The sequence below is a fragment of the Ammodytes marinus genome (assembly GCF_949987685.1).
Source record: "Ammodytes marinus genome assembly, chromosome: 10".
NCBI lineage: Eukaryota > Metazoa > Chordata > Actinopteri > Uranoscopiformes > Ammodytidae > Ammodytes > Ammodytes marinus.
The window spans coordinates 22,891,233-22,917,827 of NC_137214.1; the positions used below are offsets into that span (position 1 = coordinate 22,891,233).

The following is a 26,595-nucleotide window of genomic DNA, read 5'->3' on the forward strand; positions in this document are numbered from 1 at the left end:
GAATAATAGAAAAGCTGGCACATCTACGGTCGCATGATGAGTGATATGATCAAAACCTCCAGAACAAATGAGTACACTGATCTTAAATGAAGAATGTTTTTAACAATTGTTGTGGCCAAGGTCAAGAATGAATGACCAGTCACGCTCAGTTGAGTGACTGTAATTTTGCTGTTCCATCCTTTTTTTTACTATAGGGAAGGTGCAGTTGACCATGTTGGCTTCTTCCATCCCTCCCATCATCCTTCACTGGCTTGCCACCAGTGAAAATGACTAAAGTGTTTTAGTTCAGGCGATCAGGCAAGGCACACCTTACCCTTGCTCTTTCAAAGTGGGGCAAAAACAATCTGCACATCAATACTATCCTATGAACCCACCTGTTTGACCCCTGACTCCAAAACCAATAACATAAAACTATACAGTGCAGAACAGACGGACGCTATCAGAGTTATTTCATTTTCATGTAGCACCTGTCCATCAATCTGAAGTGCAGTCTGTTAAAAGCCAATAGAATCTCCATTTGAACTCATATTCCTATAACCCTCACTATCTGGTCTCACAGATGAATCTCTGCTGATATTGATCCCTGGTTCTGCAGAGGGGCAGTAGGAGAGTGGTTTGAGAAAAGGCTCCAGTGTTTCATATAGCCTTGCTACAGTGAGGTGAATTACTGATGTAATCAATTCCATGCGACACGGTGGCAGTTTTTATGATGCTGGGGAGGAAAATGGAGGCTTGCAGTTTTTATCTGAAAGAACTGTACATCATAATTACAGAAAGGTCATTATGGTGTGGTTAAATGTGACTGTTTCATCAATGCTTATTACATGAGATAATTGGAATTTATAGTGAGTTACAGTGAAGCTAAATGTAAGGATGAAAGCAAAATGTCGGATTACATTTTGATTTGAATTTAATGTTGCTATGGGTGAAACTATGATTTTTATGTTTGGTCATGATGACTCTTTGAATAGTGAACAGCTTTAAAAATGATTAAAAAAAATACAAAATTCAAACTTGACCTTAGTATGGAAGTAAATGAGTGTCATCGGATTTTGAAAATAAAAAGCCATTGAATTTTAAGCACTGAATATTTATGCATTGAAATAATGTATCTGATTTTTTTTCCGCATTGAAATAATGTATCAGAATTGTTTGCCTCTGAATTTAACTCATAACATTTTAAACAACTAATTTTCACCTTTATTTTACAATGTTCTCAAATTCAAAATCAAATATTCAACGTCAAAAAATTCAACGTGCCAAATTCAACTGCAAAATCCCATGTATGAAATTCAGAGTAAAACTTTGGGGACCCAAGGAAGAGCAATCGATCATAGATGCTCGAACGCGTTCAAACAAAGAGAGCCAGTGGGAATATTAGCTTGTTGCCTTGGATACCCCTGACTGATGCAGGAAGGCAAATCAGGTTTTAGCCATGTCAAACGGCAACGCAAGTAACGATGGTGCTTGGGTGAGTACAAACATGTTTCTATATAGGGAAGAATATAATGGCTAGCATATCTAGCGATCTAGCATCTATGATCGATTGCTCTTCCTTGGTTGCCCAAAGTTTTACTCTGAATTTCATACATGGGATTTTGCAGTTGAATTTGGCACGTTGAATTTTTTAACGTTGAATATTTGATTTTTCATTTTAAAACATTGTAAAATAAAGGTGAAAATTAGTTGTTTAAAATTCAATGAGGCAAAAAATTCAGATACATTATTTCAATGCGGCAAAAAATTCAGATACATTATTTCAATGCTGCAAAAAATTCAGATACGTTATTTCAATGCATAAATATTCAGTGCTTAAAATTCAATGGCTTTTTATTTTCAAAATCCGATGACACTCATTTACTTCCATACTTGGACCTTGTGGTTAAACAAGTAGCCAACAAGCCAACACATTTGAAATGAATAATCGACCATCACAAGCTAACGCCAACTTTGCCACGTCAACTGCCCAGCCTTCCAGAAATCGTTGATGCGATCTAGACCGGAAAAGTCTGATCTATAATGAAAAGCTAGTATCCAAAGTTTATTAGTTATGTCCTATTAAACCCGTATTAACCAACTTGTAACACAATGCTCTAATTGTACATTATTTCTTCATAACGAAGTCTCTCCTCTCACCACGGTCTATGCTATGCGAACTCCGGCCTCTGCGGTTTGAAGCCCAAGATGTACCCTCAAGACTACCTGAGATTACTTCTAAATAAAGTACAATATTCAATAAATACCACCGTATTCAGCGTTTTACTTCATCAGAACCCCTTCATCCTTATGATGATGCCGGTTTCTGTGTAGTATAAACCCTTTTATATTTGCTTCAGAAAATCTTCCTTTTTTCTTTTTATGGAAGATATAATTCACAAGTTATTGCTATTCAGTTGTATGCAACTTAGTTTTGTAAACCACCCTTCCTAAAAAATAGAACAGCTATACTATTTTCAGAATTTAAAGATCACGTTAAACCTGGGAAGGTATTAGAGCATATTCTTTTATGTTAAACGATTTGGTGTGTGAGCATATTCTCTCCTTACAGAGAGGTTAGTTGTATGAGGTTGTGTGTGTTTTAAATCAGTAATGTGCCGTTGTGTGGAATCGAATTGCACTTACCTCCCCGAGGACGGAACCATCTCTTTGAAGAAAAAACCTATACATAAAGTCCTTCTGTTCCAGTTATAAACTAATTCACAACTGAGGCTTTACAATATTTAAGAGATTTTATTTACAAAATACAAGAGAGTATAGGTATATTACATAAAATGGACAAGAAAGGAAAAGAAAATAGGTTGTGTGCCTGCATACTCCTCAATTGGAGTTATTTCTATTCCCATTATATATGTGAACTTGGTCACTTTCCTAAATGTTTGTAAAGCTTGAAATAAAATGAGGTTTTGCATGCCCGTCATAGTTATCTTAAGCTTTACTCCGTCCCAAAATTAGTTATTAAGCTCGAGAAAGAAAAGGGTGTGAGCATGCCCGCCAGACTTCCTTCCGCCTATCCCTGATCTAAATTCCCCGAAAACTCTAAACATGATGAGGACTTAGTTTATATTGAAAACACCAATAGTCCGCTACTTCCATTCATCATTCTAACGAGACTTCCTATTCTTATTTTTCCCCCTCTAGTCGTTTAAGAATTTTTACCAAGTTATCTGTGTCAAGAGATTTAAAGAAGTGTTTTAAAATACTCTGCCTCTAAGTACTTCAAAGTTTTTCTTCTGCCTCCATGGTTGAAGGGACAGATACAGTCTGCTGGAACAGAGTGTGACAAATAGGGTATACAGTAAAAGCCTTGTTCTGCTCCAAACGGGCTGTTATATAGTGAACTGAGAACCAATGAGATTTGGCCATATAAGGTCCTTCCCCCTACTCCTTTCTATGGCCCTATGGTCCTCCCCCTTCCTCTGGTCAACTTTAATCTGATGAGCCTTCACATTCTATTCTGTTTCATTAAACATTTCCTACTTTTACTTATGACAAAAAGAAATACAAATGTCACAAGATATGCACAAGTAAAAAGTTACATCATGTTCTGTTCAAGTATCTCAACATCGTTCCCTCAGTTTCCAACTCTAAACTTAACCCTGGTTTTTCCTGAACTAAGTTCCACCAGTGTACAGATTTCTAAGACCAAACACACAACAAGTTCACAAGGCAATTTGTAGTTATCAAAGGAAGTAATATTCCTCTTTGGGTGGGTATTAGTCATTTTCCCCGACATGCAGCCCCCTGCACTGCACCAGGCAAACACGACTACAAACCTGATATCAACTCTCTGATCTAACTCTTGGTGAGATTGCAAACAAGGCAACCCCACAATGTAAACAAATTGACACAGTTTACAATAGATATTACCTGCATTCTGTACAATGGACCTTGTGATGACCTGATACAAATGTTTTGTTGCCGCTCTAAATCTAAAAATCGTGCTGAGAATAAGCTCTTTAGATTTGCTATGCATTTCACAGACTGCCATATGATCCATATTCCCCTTGGATAATACTGGCTTATTATTACTTTTGTCCAGAATGATACATATGTTATGTCCTGGCTTGCAGCCAATATTATGCCATCCATTCAAACATGCATGAGTGAGCATTACTTTGAAGATGATATGAGACCAGCTTTACCCAGAATTTGATTTAAACGGTCAGGAGGGGAATAAGGACACATAAATGAATGTGCAAAGTAGCATCATGTTAATGAACAATGTGATAATGCATAGAAGTAATCATGCCTGTGGTACTGCACTAACAGGAAACCATAACTTCTTTTTTCACAGTGACAATATTATTTCTTCTCCTGTCGTATTCGAACATGCAGCCGTGACTGGAAAATGGTAACTGATCACAAACATCTTAATGAGTTTATGTATGTGAATGTATGGGCATATTCATAATATTATGCATAATCATTCAAATGAGAAACGGAAAAGCTCATGAATAATCCAAAGAGGGAAGCAATTCAATACCTACGAATGCAGCTCCATATCAGCTATAATCTCTTTACTTCAATCCATTGTTTCCTCTCTCAACCACTGGGGTGAAGGTCCAACATCCTCCCCCACTCATACTTGTCCACTTTCTGCATAATACCATTTGAAGCACTACTTAAATGTATTGGCAAGTGGTTATGAGGATCAGAGTAAAGGTTGGAGAGCCTGCAGTGATGTCATTAGAAAAATACATTGAATCTGCAAATGGAAATGTCTAGTAAGGAATAAGGTTTTAATGGACACAAATAAGTAGCAGCTATTTATTTTAAATTTGTGTCATGCCCGCAGCAATAACCTTTAATTAGAGTGTTATAACTATATATTGCTGCCCGAAAACATGGATAACGGACAATTCACCTTACACCAGATTACTTTTGATGGCTACATTTTCTACTACAACAATCGGCTAAAACAACACTGGTAATTTATCATATTTTAAGTTTACATGGCAAACGTTTTAGCAAAACATTGCTAACATCACACATTCTGCAGATACAAGGAACTTTAGCGGTAACTCTATTCAGGCAGCGCTCACACTGTAGCCATATCCACTGGCCGTGACCGCAGTGCCAAACTTAATTTATACAATATGTTGATATATACAGTATCTCACAAAAGTGAGTACACCCCTCACATTTCTTCAAATATTTCATTATATCTTTTCATGGGACAACACTGAATAAATGACACTTTGATACAATGTAAAGTAGCGTGTGTACAGCTTATATAACAGTGTAAATTTACTGTCCCCTCAAAATAACTCGACACACAGCCATTAATGTCTAAACTGCCGGTTACAAAAGTGAGTACACCCCTGAGTTAAAATGTCCAAATTGGGCCCAAAGTGTCAATATTTTGTGTGGCCACCATTATTTTCCAGCACTACCTTAACCCTCATGGGCATGGAGTTCACCAGAGCTTCACAGGTTGCCACTGGAATCCTCTTCCACTCATTCATGACAACATCATGGAGCTGGTGGATACTGGAGACCTTGCGCTCCTCCATCTCCTGTTTTCAGAAGCCCCAAAAATGCTCAATAGGGTTTAGGTCTGGGGACATGCTTGGCCAGTCCATAACCTTTACCCTGAGCTTCTTTAGCAAGGCAGTGGTCGTCTTGGAGGTGTGTTTGGGGTCATTATCATGTTGCAGTACTGCCCTGCGGCCCAGTTTATGAAGGGAGGGGATCATGTTCTGCTTCAGTATGTCACAGTACATGTTAGCATTCAATGAACTGTAGTTCCCCACTGCTGGCAGCACTCATGCAGCCCCAGACCATGACACTCCAACCACCATGCTTGACTATAGGCAAGACACACTTGTCTTTGTACTCCTCACCTGGTTGCCACCACACACACTTGACACCATCTGAACCAAATAAGTTTATCTTGGTCTCATCAGACCACAGGACATGGTTGCAGTGATCCATGTCCGTAGTCTGCTTGTCTTCAGCAAACTGTTTGTGGGCTTTCTTTTGCATCATCTTTAGAAAAGGCTTCCTTCTGGGACGACAGCCATGCAGACCAGTATGATGCAGAGTGCGGCGTATGGTCTGAGCATTGACAGGTTGACCCCCAACCCCTTCAAGACCTGCAGCAATGCTGGCAGTATTCATATGTCTATTTTCCAAAGCCAACCTCTTGGTATGACGCTGAAAACGTGCACTCAACCTTCTTAAACTGGGCCGCAGGGCAGTATTGCAACATGATAATGACCCTAAACACACCTCCAAGACGACCACTGCCTTGCTAAAGAAGCTCAGGGTAAAGGTTATGGACTGGCCAAGCATGTCTCCAGCCATAAACCCTATTGAGCATCTTTGGGGCTTCTGAAAACGGGAGATGGAGGAGCGCAAGGTCTCTAATATCGACCAACTCCATGATGTTGTCATGAATGAGTGGAAGAGGATTCCAGTGGCAACATGTGAAGCTCTGGTGAACTCCATGCCCATGAGGGTTAAGGTAGTGCTGGAAAATAATGGTGGCCACACAAAATATTGACACTTTGGGCCCAATTTGGACATTTTAACTCAGGGGTGTACTCACTTTTGTTGCCTTCAGTTTAGACATTAATGGCTGTGTGTCGAGTTATTTTGAGGCGACAGTAAATTTACACTGCTATACAAGCTGTACACTGACTACTTTACATTATATCAAAGTGTCATTTCTTCAGTGTTGTCCCATGGAAAGATATAAAGAAATATTTGAAGAAATGTGAGGGGTGTATATATATAGCCTACTGTATAAATACTGTATATTGTACATGTACATATACAACATATATATTTGCACAACTTTTTTCTTCCGGTCAGAAAAAGCTCCATAGAGCTTAGTGGTAGTTCAGTGCCAGATAAATGTGTCAGTCCTAGCGACCTCTTTCAAATACACAGTCTTTTGATCTACTGATAATTTGAAAACATAAATTGTTGCAGATTGTTGCTCAGAGGCTGGCTAAGGAAATGCAATTAAAAATGTTGTAAAGGCTAAGAAAAGATCAAGGCTATGGACAAAGTTATTAATTGTGGGTGTTTCATAGGTCCCCAGCTAACTACTTAAAGGGCACACTACCTCCTGCATTGGCATTACACATTGACATTGGATGCAAATTGCAGAGTGGGAATCAAAAGTAATTCTTAACAATACTGGGCTGCTTGTCTTAGAATAGTGACCAAAGATCCAGGTTGTGAGAGCATTATTTCCTGCTCTTAATTTTATTTTCTTCCTTTCCCTATTACCTGTCTTTGGTCCTTTCTTAATAATCTAACCAGCAGTACTGACATATCAAAGATTTGGTGAGTGCAAAAGTGAAGATTTAATACAAATCTGCAATCAGCGAGCAGAATAAATGCAAAATAATTGTCCACTGCCCACACACACATACTGTACATCCATTATGTAAACTGACTTAATGACAACAACTGACAATGGTGGTGTTGGTTCATCTATTAGTATCTGTGTGCTAATGGAATTCTTCATAACATCATAACTAGTGGCAACTACAACATCCTCTCCCGAGGCTCTCTACTTAACTGAGGAATCCCCCTAAAACACACACACACACACACACACACACACACACACACACACACACACACACACACACACACACACACACACACACACACACACACAACCTTACATCATTTACCAAGCTCAGTCACTTACAATTCCTTTTTCTCTCTTTCTCCTTCCACCCTTGTGTTGCCATGGAAATGAGTGAATCACACTGACCTAATTAGACAGCCATGCACTGATGAAATATGCACAACAGGCCCTTAAGTGCCATCGTGTACACAATAGAGACAGCAGGTAGGCGCTAGCATTAGCATGAGAAGTAGATCAAGTGAAGACAATGTGTGTGTGTGTGTGTGTGTGTGTGTGTGTGTGTGTAAAGGGCAGACGTTCAATGGGAGATTTTTAATTGTTAAAAAAAAGAAACAATAGAGAGTTAAAGGAAAGGGAGATTCAGCCCAACAACTAGTGTATATAAAGTTTTGATAAGTAGATTAACTTACTTTCACCTGCAATCAAATGTATGTGTATTATTTCAATGTTCTGGTAAGCCATCTTTGAGCTTTCATCAAGTATCATTCACGATTTAAAGCTATTTTTTCAAAGTGGTCCGAAACCTTCTCCTTTCAGTTTGCGGAAAATAAAAATAATGACTGATTTTGTTCTATAATGGGAACTAATAAAGAGACTGAAGAAGTATAACCTGAGAGCTGAGAATCCTATCAGACAGGGGAAGAAATTCCACAAGAAATATAGCAGTGGCTTGGTGACATTACAAACACAGCATCTAGAAAGGATAATATGCATTATTTAAGATAAACCTTTATATTTAGAAAAAGTTTGCACACCTCTCACTCCAAACATTACACACAAGCTGTGATCATAATTCCTCCTTACTCACCATCAAAGTAAGATTTATTTTATGCATATATATATATATATATATATATATATATATATATGTAGTATTGTAGTTTGTTTTTACTTACATTTGCAGAACGAGTATTGATGCTTGACATTAAGGTCGAACTTGTGAAAGTTAAAACTACAAACCAGCTGACTATCTGTGTGTCCATGTGTTTAGTGTGAGGGTAAGTGGGGTTGTATCTGTCTACCCTACTAAAAAAGCACCACTCACCCAGAAGCCGACAACACAAGACTGTATGGCTCCCGGGTGTTAATGTGAGTTTACTGGGTGAAGGTGAATCACTGCTGAACAATAACATAAAGTGACTCAACACACCTCACACTTAGAAAAACTTAAATTAATTGTCTCACGTGTGATGATTAACACATTCAGTAGTTATAAATAAAACCTTCCATAGATAACAGTAACATTGTTGCTGTGGGTTGAGTGATTCAAATATGTCTTTGGGGTTTAAATCAAACCTTTTTGGTGAGCAATGCAATATTTGGTAATGCCCACCTCTGCTATACAAATGTTGCCAGCGATGATTTCATTATCTATTAAGATTTGAATCACTTGATCAATTAAAAATGACTTTGTGGTACAGTATCATTATATTACACATACATAACCTGTAGAACTACCCAAATCACAAAGACAATGTGAAAACAAATCAGGGGATGTATCATTGATTTTACAATGAAATATTATCTTAAGAACTCTTTCAAAACTCCACTGTTGTGGCTGAAACGTCCTAAGCCCATCGGAAGAAGTCAAGCCATTTCCTGTTTAAAGGGTTCATATTTCACAGCTGTTTCAAAACAATGTTATACGGACAGTAGATTTCTAGAAATCTACTCTCCGTATAAAAAATTGCTTTTTCAACCACTGTAATTGGCACACTGTTCTAGCTGTGAAGCCAGGTGCAATTGTTCTAGTACTCCGTGCTCATATCATAAACACATGAGGCATCTATGAAGAACAAGGTTGAAAGTCAACATCTGCAGGGCACCTCCACTGTATGTCAAAGATGACTCCTACTGCCTCCCCTCCCCTCCCCTTGATACTAGACTCTCAAACACAGGAGGTGCTATAGTTGATTGTATGTGACACGCTATGTGTCACGAAACAAAATGTTGCCCTTTGACTAGATTTACCTATGCTGTTGTAAAAATGTATTCTGCATACATTTGGTGTATGTACTGAAAGAGCTTGAGTTTGAGCTCAACATTTTTGTATTGGCTTTGAAAAGAACAACATAGTTTTTTTAATCAAGGTATATATTAATATAAATGTCATGCTTTTTCAATCCAATTTCAAATTGAAACACATCAACAGCTGCAAGAAAAAGGTACTTTCACAATGCCAACATTGATGTTTAGGGATTCAAAAGAATAGAAAAAAGAATGCTCTCAAAACAACACATATTGGTGTCCATGTCTTACCTCTATCACTGTCGTACAGGTAGGCAAACTTGTCCCACTTGTAGTACTCGATGAGGCTGAGGAGGGGCCCTTTGATATCGGGTCTCATCTGGATGATAAACTGCTGATTCCCATCCAGAGGGAAGCTGGGCGTTATGAAGGAGACATGGAGGGTCCCACAAAACGATGTGATGGTGTTGACAGACTTCTTGTCGTAGAATCCAAAAATGGCGTACACTCCTCTTGAGAACTGTGAACAGACTGAAGCAGAGGAAAACGCTTTGTTAAGGTACTGCATGTATAGCTTGATGTTGTGCACACATCTTTAATGATAAGTTCCTTGTAGTTGAGGTTTGGTATTACTTTGTCAAAACAATCACATTTTTCATTTGTGGAAAACAGTCTTCTGACATTCATTTGTGAGACTTTTATGGCCGACTGCTATAATTCACATCAATCCAAAACCTTTAATACAATCCTTTGGCGCTCATTAGGGCTGCATACAACCACTGAGAGACGTCTCTTTCAGTTTGTCTTTCAGCTGGTTAATGTATAGCTTTTCCATAAGCTCTGCCAGGGGAGTGCTTGTATTTAATAGTAAAAGATTCACAGTAAGCCTGCCGTTATGCAAAACTATGTGGCCCTATGACTTTTTGATATGGTGGGAATACGTGCTGTTGGGTAGGAGTCAGGCATTCAGCAAAACTGAACATTAATTCTTCATATTGGATGTCCATCTGTGTTGAACCATGATAGGCTGTAATGGTGCTTTGTTTGAGTTCTGCTCAGGGAGAATATCTAGTTGAGTACATATGCTACAGTACAATGCTTAACAGCCACCTAATAGCAGCAGATGTATCCATGGTAGAATATAAAACAGCCTTAAAACATGGTCTTTGGAGGCCGGTAAACATACATGATTGGTTTTGTTAGGATTATTTAAGGGTGGTATGCGACCGGCATATCTGATGATGTTTTTGCATCAGATTATTTAGACTACATCCTAATCTTATTGACTGCAAAATCCCCTTTGTTCAATAATTCATGACCCATCACCGCTAAGGTATATACAGTATGTGAGATGCCCTCTAACATTCATTATGCACAGACCAGAAAAGGGCCACATGAATGCTGAATGGTTTAGCAATCCTGAGGTTGCAAGATGTTTTCTCGATCAGTGTACTGGGGTCAGCAGATTGGCATGTTGCTTGTAAATGTGTATTGATCCAATGTAAGTTAATCAGGCATATTGACTTGGACATATGTGTCCTCCACTTTAATTAAACTAATGACTTATTTCCCACAATATAACTGGTACGACTTGCTGACAAAAGGGAACTGGAGTCCACACATTAGATATTAGCCAGTGCAGTAATATAGGCATCCTGCCACCTATGCACTGGCTGTGGCTGCTATGGTTGCTGAAATGTGAGCATGCTGGGCAGAATACAGAGTGACAGCTGTTGTGTTAGCAACAGATTCACATAGACACTTTGTTCTACAGCCTTTTTGTTAAAAAACACTTTCCTGGAAAATGCTTTAGTCAATTCCTGCTTCAATGTTCCACCCAGACGCACAGTGAGCACTCTTTACAGCCACTTTATTGTGCTTTTAAGCACAGAGGAGCTTCAATCAATTAACAGCAGCTCATTAAAATCCGTCTCCAGCAAATGAAGCAAGCAGCCTGCAGATCTCAATCTTCATCTATTCTCAAACTTTGTCCCTGCTGAGCAAGACAAAGTCACTTGAATAACTTAAACTACACTAAATCTAATTAATTGTGTCTCCAATAGAGACATATAGAGAATGTGAATTGTATTAATTTGCACCTCATAGCAAACACTGATGTCAAGGTGTACTGACACTCCCTAGGGTACACTTCTAGATCATTGCTGGAAGGTGAGAAGTTAACTTTAATGACAAATAATCACACTCATTAATTGTTGTTGGTTCATACATGCTTGGCAGCTAAGAGGTGTTTAATTTTTCCACTAAAGTCCACCAAGTGATATTTTGTGAGAGTGTTATTCATTCACTTCAAATTCGTAGACCTCGTCTGGGGAATTCAAACAATTATCCTCATAGTCAGAGACCAACTACTCCATCCTTGAGACTACAGCAAGCCCGGCTGCTTTCCACCACTACAGTCCCACATGCAGAGCTCATCAAGAACAGGGCAGAATAAGCAAGGGAAAGGCCAGCTTCCATCAACTGCTACTGTTCATGTGCCTCTAAAATCTGTACAGGTCCGTCAAACCTTGCAATTTGATGTTTATTAATCCAAGACCAACCGTTAACAGCAGTCTGATCTCAATCAGTCTGTGGCAGTGTTCCTCATCTCTTTAGCATATGACAGTGGCCGGTTATGTGGCCGCTGAGCGATCAGTCCTCACTAATTTAATTTAATTTTTTGTCTAACTGGCAGCTAATAGAACCCAAATTGTGTCGTCTGCTAACTGTCGCAGGAAATGGTTTCTGTACGAATTTATTGAGGATGAAACATTCCTAAAAGAAGGTCAGAAAGGTTAAACAAGTCATGACGCTTTTTTTACATGGCTGGCCTGGCGAGTCCAGCCTGATCGCAAGCTTCACATTTGTTTCCCTCCCCAAGATCGGTCTTTCTCACATCGCCATGGGGAGGAGAGGGGTCAGGAAATGACCGTATTGACGACTACATGAACCAATCAGGGGCTGCCTTCCACTAATAGATGGAAAGTGGTGAGGGCTGACTGGAGGCTTGATTGACGACTAATTGAACCAGTCAGGAGTTGCCTACAACTAAGGGACTAATGTTAGTTCAGAACACAGACCCTGATTGGACCGATCGTTTTTATTGACTGGGATCCTCGTCATGGAGATCGGAGAAAGTACTATTTCCTCATTTCACGTTAGATTTCTGGCTGTTTCTGTTTTGGATTACTAATTTCCCAAACTGATTTTCTGTCCTTTCTGTAATAAGAAATACACATTTTCTGTTGAAAAGTTAAATAATTAAATTACTAATGATACTGTGTGGTGATCTGTCTGGACAAAGCCATCGGGCAATGTTGGAATTGTGCGCGGCTCTCACCAGCAGATTACTTATATACGCACTGCAGTTGATTAAAAAGATGTCCCGGCCTATTCTTGTGTGGCAAATAATGAGAATGATGGGCCTATTTTCATAGAACAGAATACTATAGAGTTGTAGAGTTTCCATCTATCTCTGTGTCACGTCCGTCCATTGTCATGCTTCTAAGGCTTTTTCTTTGCTGACACTCTCTCGCTGGTGAGCTGGCTGAGTTTGCCCGGGATTAAAACTCTCTGAGCTAGTGCTTAGGGACTTGATATCCCCATGACTGCGCTGCAGCTTATGCCAGTGCGAACAGTTTGACACCATGTTACGCTGTCACCAAATCTGGCAATTCACAACCAGAAGCAATGCACTGCCCATTTCTCCATGCAGCGACTGATCAGGGAGGAGTTTGCTGGCTCTGGAATGTGACAGCAAAATAATTAAGATAGAGAAGTTTTGAACAGCTGAGACATATACATGAGCCTTCTCAATGGGAATTAAGAAAGGTTTGATGAAGGAAGAAAAGCCAGCCACAAACAGCTAGTTTTAGAAACAGTGAGGATTGTGGAAAAAAGCCATTAGGGCTCTGTCACATCTTTCAGCCTTTCAATGAAACCATTATAGTATTTACCCTCAGCAATCCCCTTCTGACAACAGAAAGATGAAGTAAATGGGTGAATCTTTTATTTTGTTGTGTTGATGAGGATAACCCAATTAGGCACCACAAGCAGTGCTGAAACAATTTGTATTATTTCTAGCTGCTGGGTCTGTAAGCTGTGGTTTAGACCCAGTTTTCCCTCTCTATCATCCTGTTGAAAAAGATAAAATGAAAGAACGTAATCTGCCAATGTTAGAGTAAGATAAACAGACTGTCAATTTGGGGCCTTGTAATCCTAACATTGTAGTTACAGACAATAGTGCACAGCACTGTGTGATAGTCAGGGTTTGGTTGTGGGGGTTTGTGCTGCTTGGTCTCAAATTCCCCTTGATGGTTTATAATTGTTTCATCAGTGAATGGGTCATTTAAAAAGAAGATTAACTTTTTTAACCTGTTAACAAACGAGAGCAGGGCTAGATGATCATTATGCATAGTACTCTATGTTTCAGATTCATTCAGCTGCATATGAAATGTCAATACTAATGTTGTATTATTTGAACAAAGAAAAAGGACGTCAGAACAATGTATGTTTATGATGTGAACATATGTTTGGATTTGTCTAAAGTTTAGTATTCTGACTGGGCTCAATAGTCTCATTACTTTGTAACATTTTCACAAGGTGCTTCTGCTCATTATTTTGCACCATAGATGTAAAAGCACTCATCAGACAATCTGTGGTCATCAGAAGGTCCTAATCATCTCATTATCAGCAGGATGTTAAATTTATCACAGCCCTGACTCTGGCACTGTGTATCAAGGTGCACCCTATGAATTATATTTAGACGTCCCAATTAGCTGACCTCCTTTTCTCCACTATGGCACTAAAGGCATTTCCCCTCCGCTCCAGCACTGTTTACATCACTCCTCTGTAACGGATCAAAAGATTACACTTGCCTTAATTAATTGCCAATAAAACATAAAACATCTGCTGAAATCTAATATGCCTTGCATCAGTAAAAGAAATAACCATGTTTTGCTGCACCACCAGCAAAATGATGAATTTAACACTCACTCACACACACACACACACACACACACAAAAACACACAGACCACAACAAAGACCACGTCACTATGGTGATGATCATCAGCAGTCTAGTCACAGTGAACCGAACTGACAGTTATCTCACCTTTTCCAACACTCCTGTTATCAGCACATGGAAAAGGCCTCTGGTCTTTTTATGTAAAACTGATCTGTCACCAGTTGGCAAAGCAGCTGGAAGCCACCACCTCTTCTGTCAGAGCATACTGAGCACATTTGTCAGTGATATAGTTGCTGCACATCTTTGACATTGTATAGCTATGAAAGAAGATGGACACACTAGCGGGGCTCGGTGACAACCCATAGGGCCGGTCTAAAAACAAGATGAGAGGGTTGTCTTAACTGATAACTGGCTCTAAAGGCGTGGTTTAGGCAACTAAATCATCATATCATCATCAAAACAGACAGATTTCCCAGACTTTCCTAGTAAAATAAAGATGTTTAATGTTTTTTATACTTCATCCATAGCAACATGCACCTTCCAAGCTTAGACACAATATTCTGATTTAGCTCTTATGAGATGGATGACCTCAAGTCTTTCAGACCAAAATCATTTATTTTCTCCTTAACACCCTTGTTGTACCAGACCTTTTCTCTACCACGTATTTTACTTCTTTATGATTACACCTCAGACATAGAGAATGGACAGAGACTTTAATGACCCGAGGCTCTGACTCAAGAACACATTTGAGACTTTCATCTTTTCCTAATTTGCTATTTTGCCCTCAGCTGAATTTGTATTCACAGTTTCCAAAGGATTTCTTTATGTTAAAGGATCGCAAAATATGTGATATCCTTCAGCAGACTGGGAACCTGCAATACTCTATATCTATATCTCAATAAGGCAGGCCTAATATAAAAAAACATATAAACAGAAGGACATATTCATCAATAACCTATGAAAATGTAGGGAGCGTAGGTGGTGCTTTATAACTTCTAAGAGCTTTTTGTCTGCAGCAGCTCATTAAGGCGTGATCTGGTTTCATTGCCTCTGTAGACTGTTGCCAGGGTAACATATTTCAGCCATGTTCCCTCTCTTCACAGTAGAACACATTCTCCTCTGCTCATCGTTTCATAATGTTCTGTCTTTTTTCTGTCAAATAGGTTTCACAAAATAACCAGAGTAAATAGTGGGAACTAGTTTAGAATGTAAAAAGTTCAGATAAACTCAAATGTTCTATAAAATAAAACAAACCTACTCAACGATGTTTATTTCATTGGTTGAATGTGGGCTTCCATGCATTGCAGCACAGCAAGCTGTTGCCTGGGTGACAGCTCTCAGTCACGCTTCTGGAGAGGTCTGATAGAAGACGTCTGGGAGGTGCCACTGTGGAGCCAGTGAGTGAGGCACACTGCAAAGACTTTTTGTCTGCCTCTGAGCAGCTCTTTCCGGCAGCTGGCTTTCTAGGAGGACAGTACAGCTCCGTTCTTATCAAATTCTGACCCACCTCCCCCCATTCTCCCCATGCTACTTCTCTCTGTCTCTTCTTCTATTTCCTCCCCTCTCTCTCTCTCTCTCTCTCTCTCTTTGTTCATTGACCTGTTTCCTGGAGGCTTTCTGAGGGCTTTGGATGGAGGATGGGCTGTCTGATGAATGCCTTTCTATAGTAAAGGCCCAATGTTCCGATCGTTCGTACAGTGCCCCCAATATCCCAATCGTCCTTTCAGATCTGCCTTTTGTTGTTATCCTTGCACTGATAAAGCCTTGACTAGTTGCTGAAGGGTGGGGGCGGGGCTGATCTATGCCACTCATTCACTAAGTTGGACTGCTGACTATAGTGGCTACATCACATACTACTGACAAACAAGGTGCAGTACTTGGCAGACAAAACTGAGAAATAACTATTTACAAAGCGAATCAGGCAAATTAACTCAAATTTAAAATAAAACCAACACACGGAACTGGATTAAGACTATCAATGTTTACATTTGTAAACAAACCAACAATGCCACTGAACACATGTATCACAGCTATTCTATTTTATCAAGATATTGCAGAAGAGGTACCTGAATGTGCCCATGTAAAGTGAGTTTCTTAAATATTGGACAGAAACATTTCAACCATCCCACAAGGTTGAATAGTTTTTTTTCCAGAATTCCTTTGTTGGCGTACGTTGTTCCCATCAAAAAAATTGTAGTGACAAACTATCACTAAGTAAACCATTTGGGGTTTTAATCTTTCTCTTGCGCGCCTCATGAGTCCATAACCTGAGACTCTTTCATAGATTGCTCGCTTTCCTGATGTATCTTCATATGATATCAGGGAAACATTGTTGCCTGAATGCATATTTCACCGAAACATTACTTTTGGTCCAACATGACATGCTGCCACTTCCGTTAAATTTTTAAATTGTTTAGCTTATTTCTTATAAGTATGCTGTGCTTTGATCATGTATTTTTATTTATTTTTTGTATATGATAATGTTCTACAGATTATGATTCAGTATAGTTTAAGTCTGGATAAGGGGAAGCACTGTTGCTGTGCAGAGGCAAACCGATCCATCCAAATAAGCACAATACATAATTCCTCAGCCATATTGATTCTAGGAGTTCAGTCAATGCATCACAACACAGCTTCTTTGTTCACATTTCATCTGCCTCCTGTAATAGAACATATCGTTTGTCCACTGACCTTTAGTGAAAATACCAAAGTGGGCTTCGGATGTGCTGTTCTACTGTTCTAATGATCTTGGAAGCTAACAGAGCAAAATGAGTTACATCTATGAACACACAGCTCCATCCAGAATTCTGAGGAAGCAGCTGCCATAGCAACCAGATACTCAGTGTTTGCTAGAGATGAATGAATCAGGAGCAAATCAGAGAGGTGGAGCGAAGGAAAATAGACAATATGCATGATCCTCTGTTTTATAGATCCTGTTAAACTGATTCTAAATATTTTCTTAAAGGTCACATATTATGCTAAATGCACTTTTTAAATGTGTTCTAAAATATCCATGGGTCCACGGTGTGCCTAGAGACAGCCAAAATATTAAGAAAAATAACAATCTCTCCTTTTCTCACTCTCCCCCTTTCTGAAACCCCCACCCCTCCCCCCCAATATACTCCAGTCAGAATTCTCCTCGTTTCTGACCTCACAAACTGGAAAGGCAGAAGCTTCCACTGTGCAGCCCACACCCCTATTTCTTATTGGTCCACGGCCCTGACAGACAGAGGGCGAGGCGTATCTGGCTTTGCTTCCGGACAGGGGGCGGGGGGAGCTCAAAGATTGTATATTTACGAGGGGAGCTGCAGCTCTTTTTAAAAAATAGGCCATTGTGAGATTAGCTGAACATCAGCATAGTACAATACATTATCTGAAAGTTTTTATCAGTAAACAATTAAAGAAAAACGTATTAGGGACCACTAAGACCATATAATACGGTGTATAATAGAACCGAAAAGTGTATAATATGGGAGCTTTAAAATAACAAAAAAGTTGTAGCCTATTTAGGTGTTCCGAAACATTATCTCTATCACATCTTTTCTCTGCCAAAACCATTTTTTCCCCACTTCTATTTTCTCGCTCTCATAAAAGGAACCACAACTGGGTTGGGGGAAAGGGTGGAGCCATGAGACCTCCCATCCATGAGAAGTTGCCACTGCCCCTCAAGGGCAGCTCTCAGGGTCATTCAAAATGACCCCATACCTCTCATATATATCTGACCCGTGAAGCACTCCCAATCCCTTGGCACTTAGTTCATCTCTCTGACCCTGACTTTCACACAACCATCTATCCATCACTTCTTTGCAACACTAGAGGTGACATGTTTTAGTGCAAATTGCATTCAATTTGGAGAATACTGCAGACTTAGAATACACATTACTCATAGTATACCTAACATATTCTCTTTGTCAATTACATTAGGTTGATTTAGATTCTTAATTAAGCTTTAATACCAAAAATAGATATCAGTAACCATTTAATATGTTAGTAGAAGCCATTTACCAAATGGCCAATTACTTAAATTAAGGCTTGGAGAAAAATATTTAATTTTATTACCTATTTTGTTTCAAATGTAAAGCCTGACGGATACTGGAGTAAATATGTTGTTGGTCCTTTGAGATGACTGAAAGGTTGTGTTATGAAATGTGAGAGCAGTTTTACGTTTCATTGATGGCAAATTGGTTGACATAATCGCTCAACGAAACAGTATTTCTGTTGGAGAAGTTGAATCCAGCACCATATTTGTGATAAACACCTGCTGTGACTTGCATGCAACACCCTGCTGAAAGGAAGCCAGAACCGCCTGGGAAGTTATTAATTCCAAATACACAGTGCTCCTTTACACTGTTGAAACCTCTTTTGGCATTGTGTCTTTATCAAAAACCCATTCAGATTTTTTTGTTGGTGAAAAGTCCTCTAGAAAAGAGATGGAGATTAGAAAATACTCTATTACTTCAAACGGAAGCAAACAAGGGTTGTCCCCTTCCAGAGGCCTCGGCTTTCAACAACAACGTGATCATTCAAAAGTCAAATTAAGATTGAAGCTGCAGTCCTTTCATTTCTTCCTCGCCTTGTTTTTTTTTCTCATGCAAATCTATATTTGACAAACAGCCCTGTTAAATAGAGGGCTGTTTTGTTGTACAAGCACAAAACAACACTGAGCTTATGTTATGTTGACAGAACACTGGACCCTGTTATACTGATATTGACTCAGCAGTAATCTTTCTGCATGGCGATAGGGTATTAAATGTGATTAGTATAGTAATGCAGTAGACATTTGGAAGATTATGGATGGTTGTTAGAAGTGAGGGAATTATGGATGTTTTTACTCTCAATAAGTAATTTGGTCCACATTACAACATATCAACACAATTGGAAAGAGATGATCATTAAATTCAATGGTCCATATAGTACAGGGTCAATGACTTTTGTGATCCCCTGACGTTTCCTGTTTTGCCACCAGCAGGTTAAAGGTTTTACTTATCCTGGGGAATATATTGACATGCCAGATTGATTGCCATACACTTTTTTGCTGGCATTCATGGTTCTTAGGTGATATTTAATGACTTTGGTGATCCCCAGACTTTCCCTCAAGAATATCTCTTACAACTACCATGGTCAGAGGTGAAGTTGATGTGTATACCCAGGGTATATTATGTAATAACTTCAGCTTGAACCATCATCTGGTCAACGTGTTAATTTTTCCAATACATTGATTTATGGCAATTACCCGCAAAACCACTGACATTCCTGTCGAAATCAGCCGAACATTGTATATAATGTGAATTATATTTTTATTAGAAAGCTAATGTTAGGATTTCGACACTAAACAAGATCATGGTAATCATTATATCTGCCTGCATATTAGCATGTTCATTGTGAGTGTCATGGTCTGTCTTTGTCTTGTTTTGGTGTTACCCGGGATTCCTATTTTATTTTGGTATGTCTGTCTTGTTCCTCCCCATGTCCTGTCAAGCTTCCCTCTTGTTTGATTACTGCTCCCTCCCCTAATGTGTTACACCTGTGTCTCGTTGTGTCTTGTATACACATACTCCTTGTGTTCCTTTGTTCCTTGTCTGTGCATTATAGTTTTTTGTGTCAGTGTCGGTGAGTCCTTGTCTTGTGTGTTCCCTCTGTTCCCTGCTTTACTTTTGTTTCCTGGACTTTTTACATTTTTGCCTGTTGGCCTTTTTTGTTGTATTTTTTGGAGCTAAATAAACAAACATTTTCTTGTTACGTCTTGCGTTTGGGTCCTACTTGCCTGCCTAAAGTAATATACCTTTCTTTGATAAATCTCCCAACATTTTGCTGGCTTGCTTACAATTATCATGCGTTTGTAAAAGAGCCATACACTTAACTGGGTTACAGCTAAAAAAACATGTTACTAATCTGAAAACCCCTGTCTGTCATGCAAAATCCTATTAGTTTAGGCAGAGCTAAGAGAGCATGAAAGGTCAGCATTTGAGTGTATTTATTGGATGTAATGCAATTCCACTGACTCCCTTCCGGCAAGCAAATGGTAAAATCAGGAAATGTTTGATAATTTATACAGTTGGCCCCTTTTCTCAGTTATATCTCCTGCTGGTTTTGTCACAGTAGGGGGGATGTGGAGCTGCTAAGAGATGTGAGGAGGGGGGCTGTTGCTTGTGTCATTTTGAAATGTTTGTGCCGGACTTGACTCTTCCATTATAACACCAGATGCTCTAAACTCAGAGTTCACTGTATACGAGCAACTTTACTCTCATCCACATCAGGACCACCAGTCTCTTGTCTAACTTTATTTTCAAAGTGTGGCAACAGGAGACAACAGTTGGGAACAGTGTGGAGTTGCCTCTTGGCCTGCTGTAGCATTATACTCCCTGCCTGTCTGCCTGAGTGTGCACTCGGCTGACTATATCTGCTCTGAGTGCTTGTATGCCTGTGTCTGTCTGTTTGTTCTCTCTCTCTCTCTCTCTCTCTCTCTCTTTCAGAGACCTGTCACACTCACTGATCCCACCTGCCAGTGACCACAGGCTGCTATACTTCTGTGGACCCGCCACTGGCTAAACAAAACCTATTCCTCGCTTCGTCGTCACATTTCATTTGTATTGATTTTCTCATCTACTTCTAATTGTCCATGTCATTTTTCCATTTAATGGATTTGTCCTAGCTGCTATGGCTGGCTTTGCTTGCCGTCGATTCCTTTTTCATTTGGGTTTTCTGACCTTATCTGAGCATGTGAGGTTGATATACTGCTGAGTACACTGGATATTATTGTTTTCCAATACATTGCATCTATGTAAAATAAGAAAACAACAATTAAAGCTATAGTGCATAACTACTTTTGCCCCCATGAGTAATGCTACGTAATTACAACAACACTGTCAGCACATCTACATGAGATAAGCCTTCTGTGATCACATATGGATTTTATGCCTTCTGCTGTACATCCAGGTTTTCTTAGCATTAATATCAACAACTGTAACAGTTGGGAGCTTCTTTTGGGGGTTTTCTGAGCTCCTGTGCCAGTGTCTGGGGGCGACACCAGTTTAACGCTTCCATACTGAGAAATACATAAAGAGTTTTGTGGAGCGGACAGGCTTAATCAACTTTGTGTCAACTCGTTCGGTGATGTCTTGAATGTAACCAACATGCAAATACAGTATATGGAAAAGTTTTGCACCATAGCTTATAACCTTGAACTCGCTTTCAATTCCACTGAATTCATCTCTATTTGACCCACGACTCAGGCAGATCAAACAAACCACCCACAAACAGCGGACCTCACAGACCATCCCATGATGACACACCCAATGCTTCAAACGGGGACAAACATCATCAAAGAGCCAGGCGTAGGGGAGCAATAACAGTACATGACTGAAAATCAAGTATTTTCTCCCAGTGAGAGTATATTCTGAAACATTCAAAACATTTGTCACTTATATCATTCCTGATGATTATAAACAACAGCCAGGTTTATCATAGAACACACAGAGACTAAAAAAAATATTTATAAAAATACAATTTGCAGATTAAAAATTTGATGATAGTTTGATGTGAAAATGTCATGGTTTTATCACTTCTTGGTATGCTTTTTAAAATCTCATTGTGAATTTTAATCATGCGTCATTATTAAAGACCTACTTCCCCGATGGAAATATGAAGGTGTATTGAAGTCTGAGATCCTATGTAGTATGAATGTGCAAAAGATTTTAAAAATCGGTTCATCCTAGCCTGAGAGAAGGCAGAAAGAGTGTTTTATGGTCTCACTTTCTAACCCTTCATTTTACTAGTGTGACATCACACATGGTCAAATGAAGGGTTAAGGCCAGGACACACCAGCCCGAAAATCGCCGTCGTAGAGTCGATAGGGGGTCGGGAGACGAATCTGTTTGGTGTGTGCCGTAACGTCGGCCGACGTAGAGGTCGTCGGGCTTGTTTTGAGCCTGTCGCCGCCGATTGAACATGTTCAATCGGCGGCGACAGGCTGGCCGACCGTCTTTCATTTGGAGCAATTTGATTGGTGGAGGGCTAGCGAATCAGTGAAGCCCGGAAGTGAGGCGGGTAGCACAAACAGCTAACAACAGCTAGCCATCGTTTTAATGTGTTTGTTCGTTTCGTTTTGAGAGTACTCACATGCATCAACCCTTGTTGACTGCTCGACACCATGCTCGACACTCTCTGCTAAAAATTGTGCTCTTATGGTCCATAAATATAAATACGTATTTCTATCTAATGTTTATGCTCTAGAGAGCTGTCCCATCATTTCCGGCTTTCTTATTTTTTCGGGCCACAATACAGATTAGCGCCGCCTGCTGTTATGGAGACATTACGTCCCGCGCAAGCAACAGAGCGTACGGAAAGTCAGCAGTCAGTTTGGTGTGTTCTCTGGCCGCGACGGGAAGCCTGGAGCTTCCTGAAACGGCCGACCCCATTTTTTGCGTAGTCGGAACAAGTAGAAACAAGTCGGACTGGTGTGTCCTGGCCTTTAGGATTAACAGGACAGCTGGGCCAAGGGAAGACAGAGGGAAGACTGAGGGAAGAATAACCTCATTCTTTATATTATAATAGCGATTTTTATAATGATAGAACGCTGTTTCCGTATGAGTGAAGTATTCCTTTAAGTCATGATCTATTCCCAGTGGGTTTAAATGTGCTTCAGCTAATAGCAATGTATTGCATTGAAAATGAACAAAGTGAACTGAGTTGGTAAACTTTGTGAAACATGGTTGGTAAATATTCATTACTCATAAACAAAGAAATATAATTACACTTAAACCAGTTAACCTCCATATACCAGAATGAAACACCTCCTGAACAATGTTGATATAGGAAAAGTAGGAAATCAGTAGTCAATACACTGACTAAAAAAGATCCTAACCAAATGAATACTATAATTTAAGGAATGTGCACATGTAATTAAAAAAAGACGATTTATTTACTCTGTTTTGTAGAAGCAAAACATATGGAGAGAGAGTGTAATATTAGTTTCACAGAATGTACCCGCTGATGAATGAAAACATTTCTGTAGGAGTGGAGGAAATGCAACTGACAAGCCAACAGCATTGGCCACAGTACAAATTAAACCTTTTGTTTAAGCAGGCAGATCAGCGGAAACAAGTCCATACAAGAGTACAATATAGCACTTTCCGCAAAATGGGCATCGCTTAACAAAGCCTCAGACAATATAAAGAAATCAAAGCTCTAAATGAAGTGGACCAGTGAGAACCAATTAAGAGACAGGGCTGAAGAAAAATAACAAAACTGCAAGGAGATGTATTCATCAGCCCTGCATGTTGATGTACTGGGTTCCTTGGAGACATTTGGTATAACATTGGATTTGTTTTCAGTGAACACACACAGTATACGGACAGGTAGCAGATCGTGAGGAGATATTCACAGCTTCTCACAGAAAGGGATTTTGACAACAAGTATTCTCCAGAACTGCTGACTCCATCTTTAATTATAAAATGTGGATGTATTATGTATTATGCTGGACAAAGCACTGTACCTTTATTTTGTGGTTGTCCATTTGTTTCAAGATACATTTTTTGTGGATTATGAGTATAGATAGTATTAATAGATTAACTCCTAATATTGGGTTACACAGCAGGTATTTTCCAACAATAGGCACATCTATTTCCCTCGTCGTGTCCACCTTAGACTGAGCCATCCTGCCCTTTGTAAAGGACAAAGCCTGCCTACAGACACATTTACATTACATTTACATTGCGCTCAGTGAGACATAGCAATACAACAACGAGAGCATGTCTGTTCACGTCTGTTCACTTCACTTCTGCTCTGTTTATCACCCAGTAACGTTGTTCCTTTGTCTTGTCATTTTCATCAAACCTTTTGAGAGAGAGAGAGAGAGAGAGAGAGAGAGAGAGCGAGAGCAATTTCTCACTCTCTCTCTTGCTCTTGCCACACACACACACACACACACACACACACACACACACACACACACACACACACACACACACACACACACACACACACACACACTGTAAGACCAAGGCAATCTGATCAAACCTTTATTACCCCCATGATGGGAAGGACATATTAACTTCTATGCATGCTAATGAGCATCTCCCTTCAGTAGAAAAGGTTATTCAGTGAATAAATGAAACTCTGCTCATTGTCAGTTAAGTGAACTTCGAGTTAAATAAAAAAATGAACCAAGTGTCAGACTCACACAGCCCCATTGCAACAGTGTCTTACATTACATTGCTTAATACTAGCTACGGCTCACTCTTCATTATTGTGTTGTAAAAAAGTCAATTTAGAAAAGATACCATACCAAATAAGCATTTCTATAACAAACTCTTTTAAAAGACGATGAAGAGGATTTCCCTGTGCAAGAATCTGCAAAATGTATCCAGGCATTTTTTTTCTACTCTTTTCCAACAACATTAAATTGGACAACCTTTACAATGCAACAATTCTCCTTTTATTCCTGCAAATAAAGGCAGCAAAATAGATGAAAATAAACTCTTAATTAACTTCCAAATTAAAGTATTTTTTAAATTTTAGTTTGCAACTATTCTTGTTTTGATATCCAGTATAATAGGAAATGTTAAAAGGGCAGGCATAATAAGTCTCGGCTTAATCCTTCACCTTTTTATTGATCAGTGTATGTTCAATGCTTTGTTGGTCATGGACCGAAATGAAATATTTATTACTTATACGCAGATGTGTTTAATATTTTTATTTCATGATTAATGTCTCCCACAAATATCCTTGTTTGGGTGTTAATTAATCAGTTTTATCGAAGCTGAGGCCTACATGACTTTTATGTTTTACATATGACCATCTGCCCATGTTGTATATCTTTAAGCTAGCCTTCTACTCAACTACAGAACAGGGGCCATATGCCGGCAAAAAAATCCATTCAACCACAAGCTATATGTTTGCTGTTGTGAGATGATGCTCTTCATCATACCAGTGATGAACTCTAGATGACAGCTGATCGGTAATCGTCTCAGCTACCCCGCGCCTCCTTGACACAGTGCTTGGCTCTCATGATAGATTCAGCTTCTGCCACATAGCGACAGCCCTAGCTCTGAAACTAGACTTGTTCACATCTCACGTAAACAGTAACTGCCGGTGTTGCCGTTGACATCGTTGCCGCTGTCCACACCTTTAGAGCTTTATAAAAATGGTATAACCAAGACATGGGGATGACTTGTTAGAGGACAAAGGATAAAGCCTCACTTACCGCTTTTTTAAAGATAGGGATATCTGCTCTGAGAATGATACCATGTCTGGATGTTTATTCACAAACCAGAGAACCACAGAGAAAGACTTGGATTCAGAATACTGTTACTGTAGACCTCTGAATCTGAAATATGTAATATATGTTTTTATGGTAAAATGTTTTCTAACTTACTGAAAACCAGATATCTGATCTGAAGTCAGTTTTCTGTGCAGCATGCTTTTTTGAGATGAACTCTGGGACCATCCATCTTGCAATGGAAACCAATTAGGTCACTACAAATTGCATAACCCCCCCTCCCATATTCAGTTATAGATCCAAACGAGATTGAATTTCGATAACCTCAACTGTAGTAAAATAGGGTTAAATCCATGTACTACTTAATCTGCCATTGCTGCAATTACTTGATTAAGTAGCTGTGTTTGATTGTGACTATACAGGAATGAATAGTCCGTCATTCGATAATTACAAATATATATTATATGCCAAACAACAACTAAAAGGAGAAAAAAACTAAAAACATTCTTGTTCTTGAGGAAGGTAATTTGACAAAATAATCACTGAATGTCCTCTTTCCCAGCGCTTTCAACCACATTTAAATGTCATCATCAGCGAAGAAGGCGACTCTGAATTTGCAATTTCTTTAAATTCCTTTAGGTTCAAGTATGTGATGGTAACTAACTCAGTCTATGAAAACTGAATACACCCCTTTTCACTGATGAAGATTGTCATATGCAGTTGGAAACAGCCTGCATAGTGGGCCCTTGATTTCAAATTTGAATGCCACTTTGTCTTGCGTATATTCCTTGTACATATGTACATGTGAAATTGTGGTTAAAGTATTCCATCAAAC

General features: G+C 39.3%; 1 protein-coding gene across 2 annotated transcripts in view; it reads right to left on the reverse strand.

Moving 5' to 3' along the window:
- gria2b (glutamate receptor, ionotropic, AMPA 2b) overlaps nucleotides 1-26,595 on the reverse strand; it is a gene marked incomplete at its 3' end in the record, with an annotated part of 48,949 nt that overhangs the window by 16,626 nt on the left and 5,728 nt on the right. For both annotated transcript variants that reach the window (XM_080034957.1, XM_080034956.1), the window contains exon 2: nucleotides 9,869-10,108. In XM_080034957.1, the coding sequence (XP_079891083.1) occupies nucleotides 9,869-10,108 (240 nt within the window). The remainder of the gene's footprint in view (nucleotides 1-9,868; nucleotides 10,109-26,595) is intronic.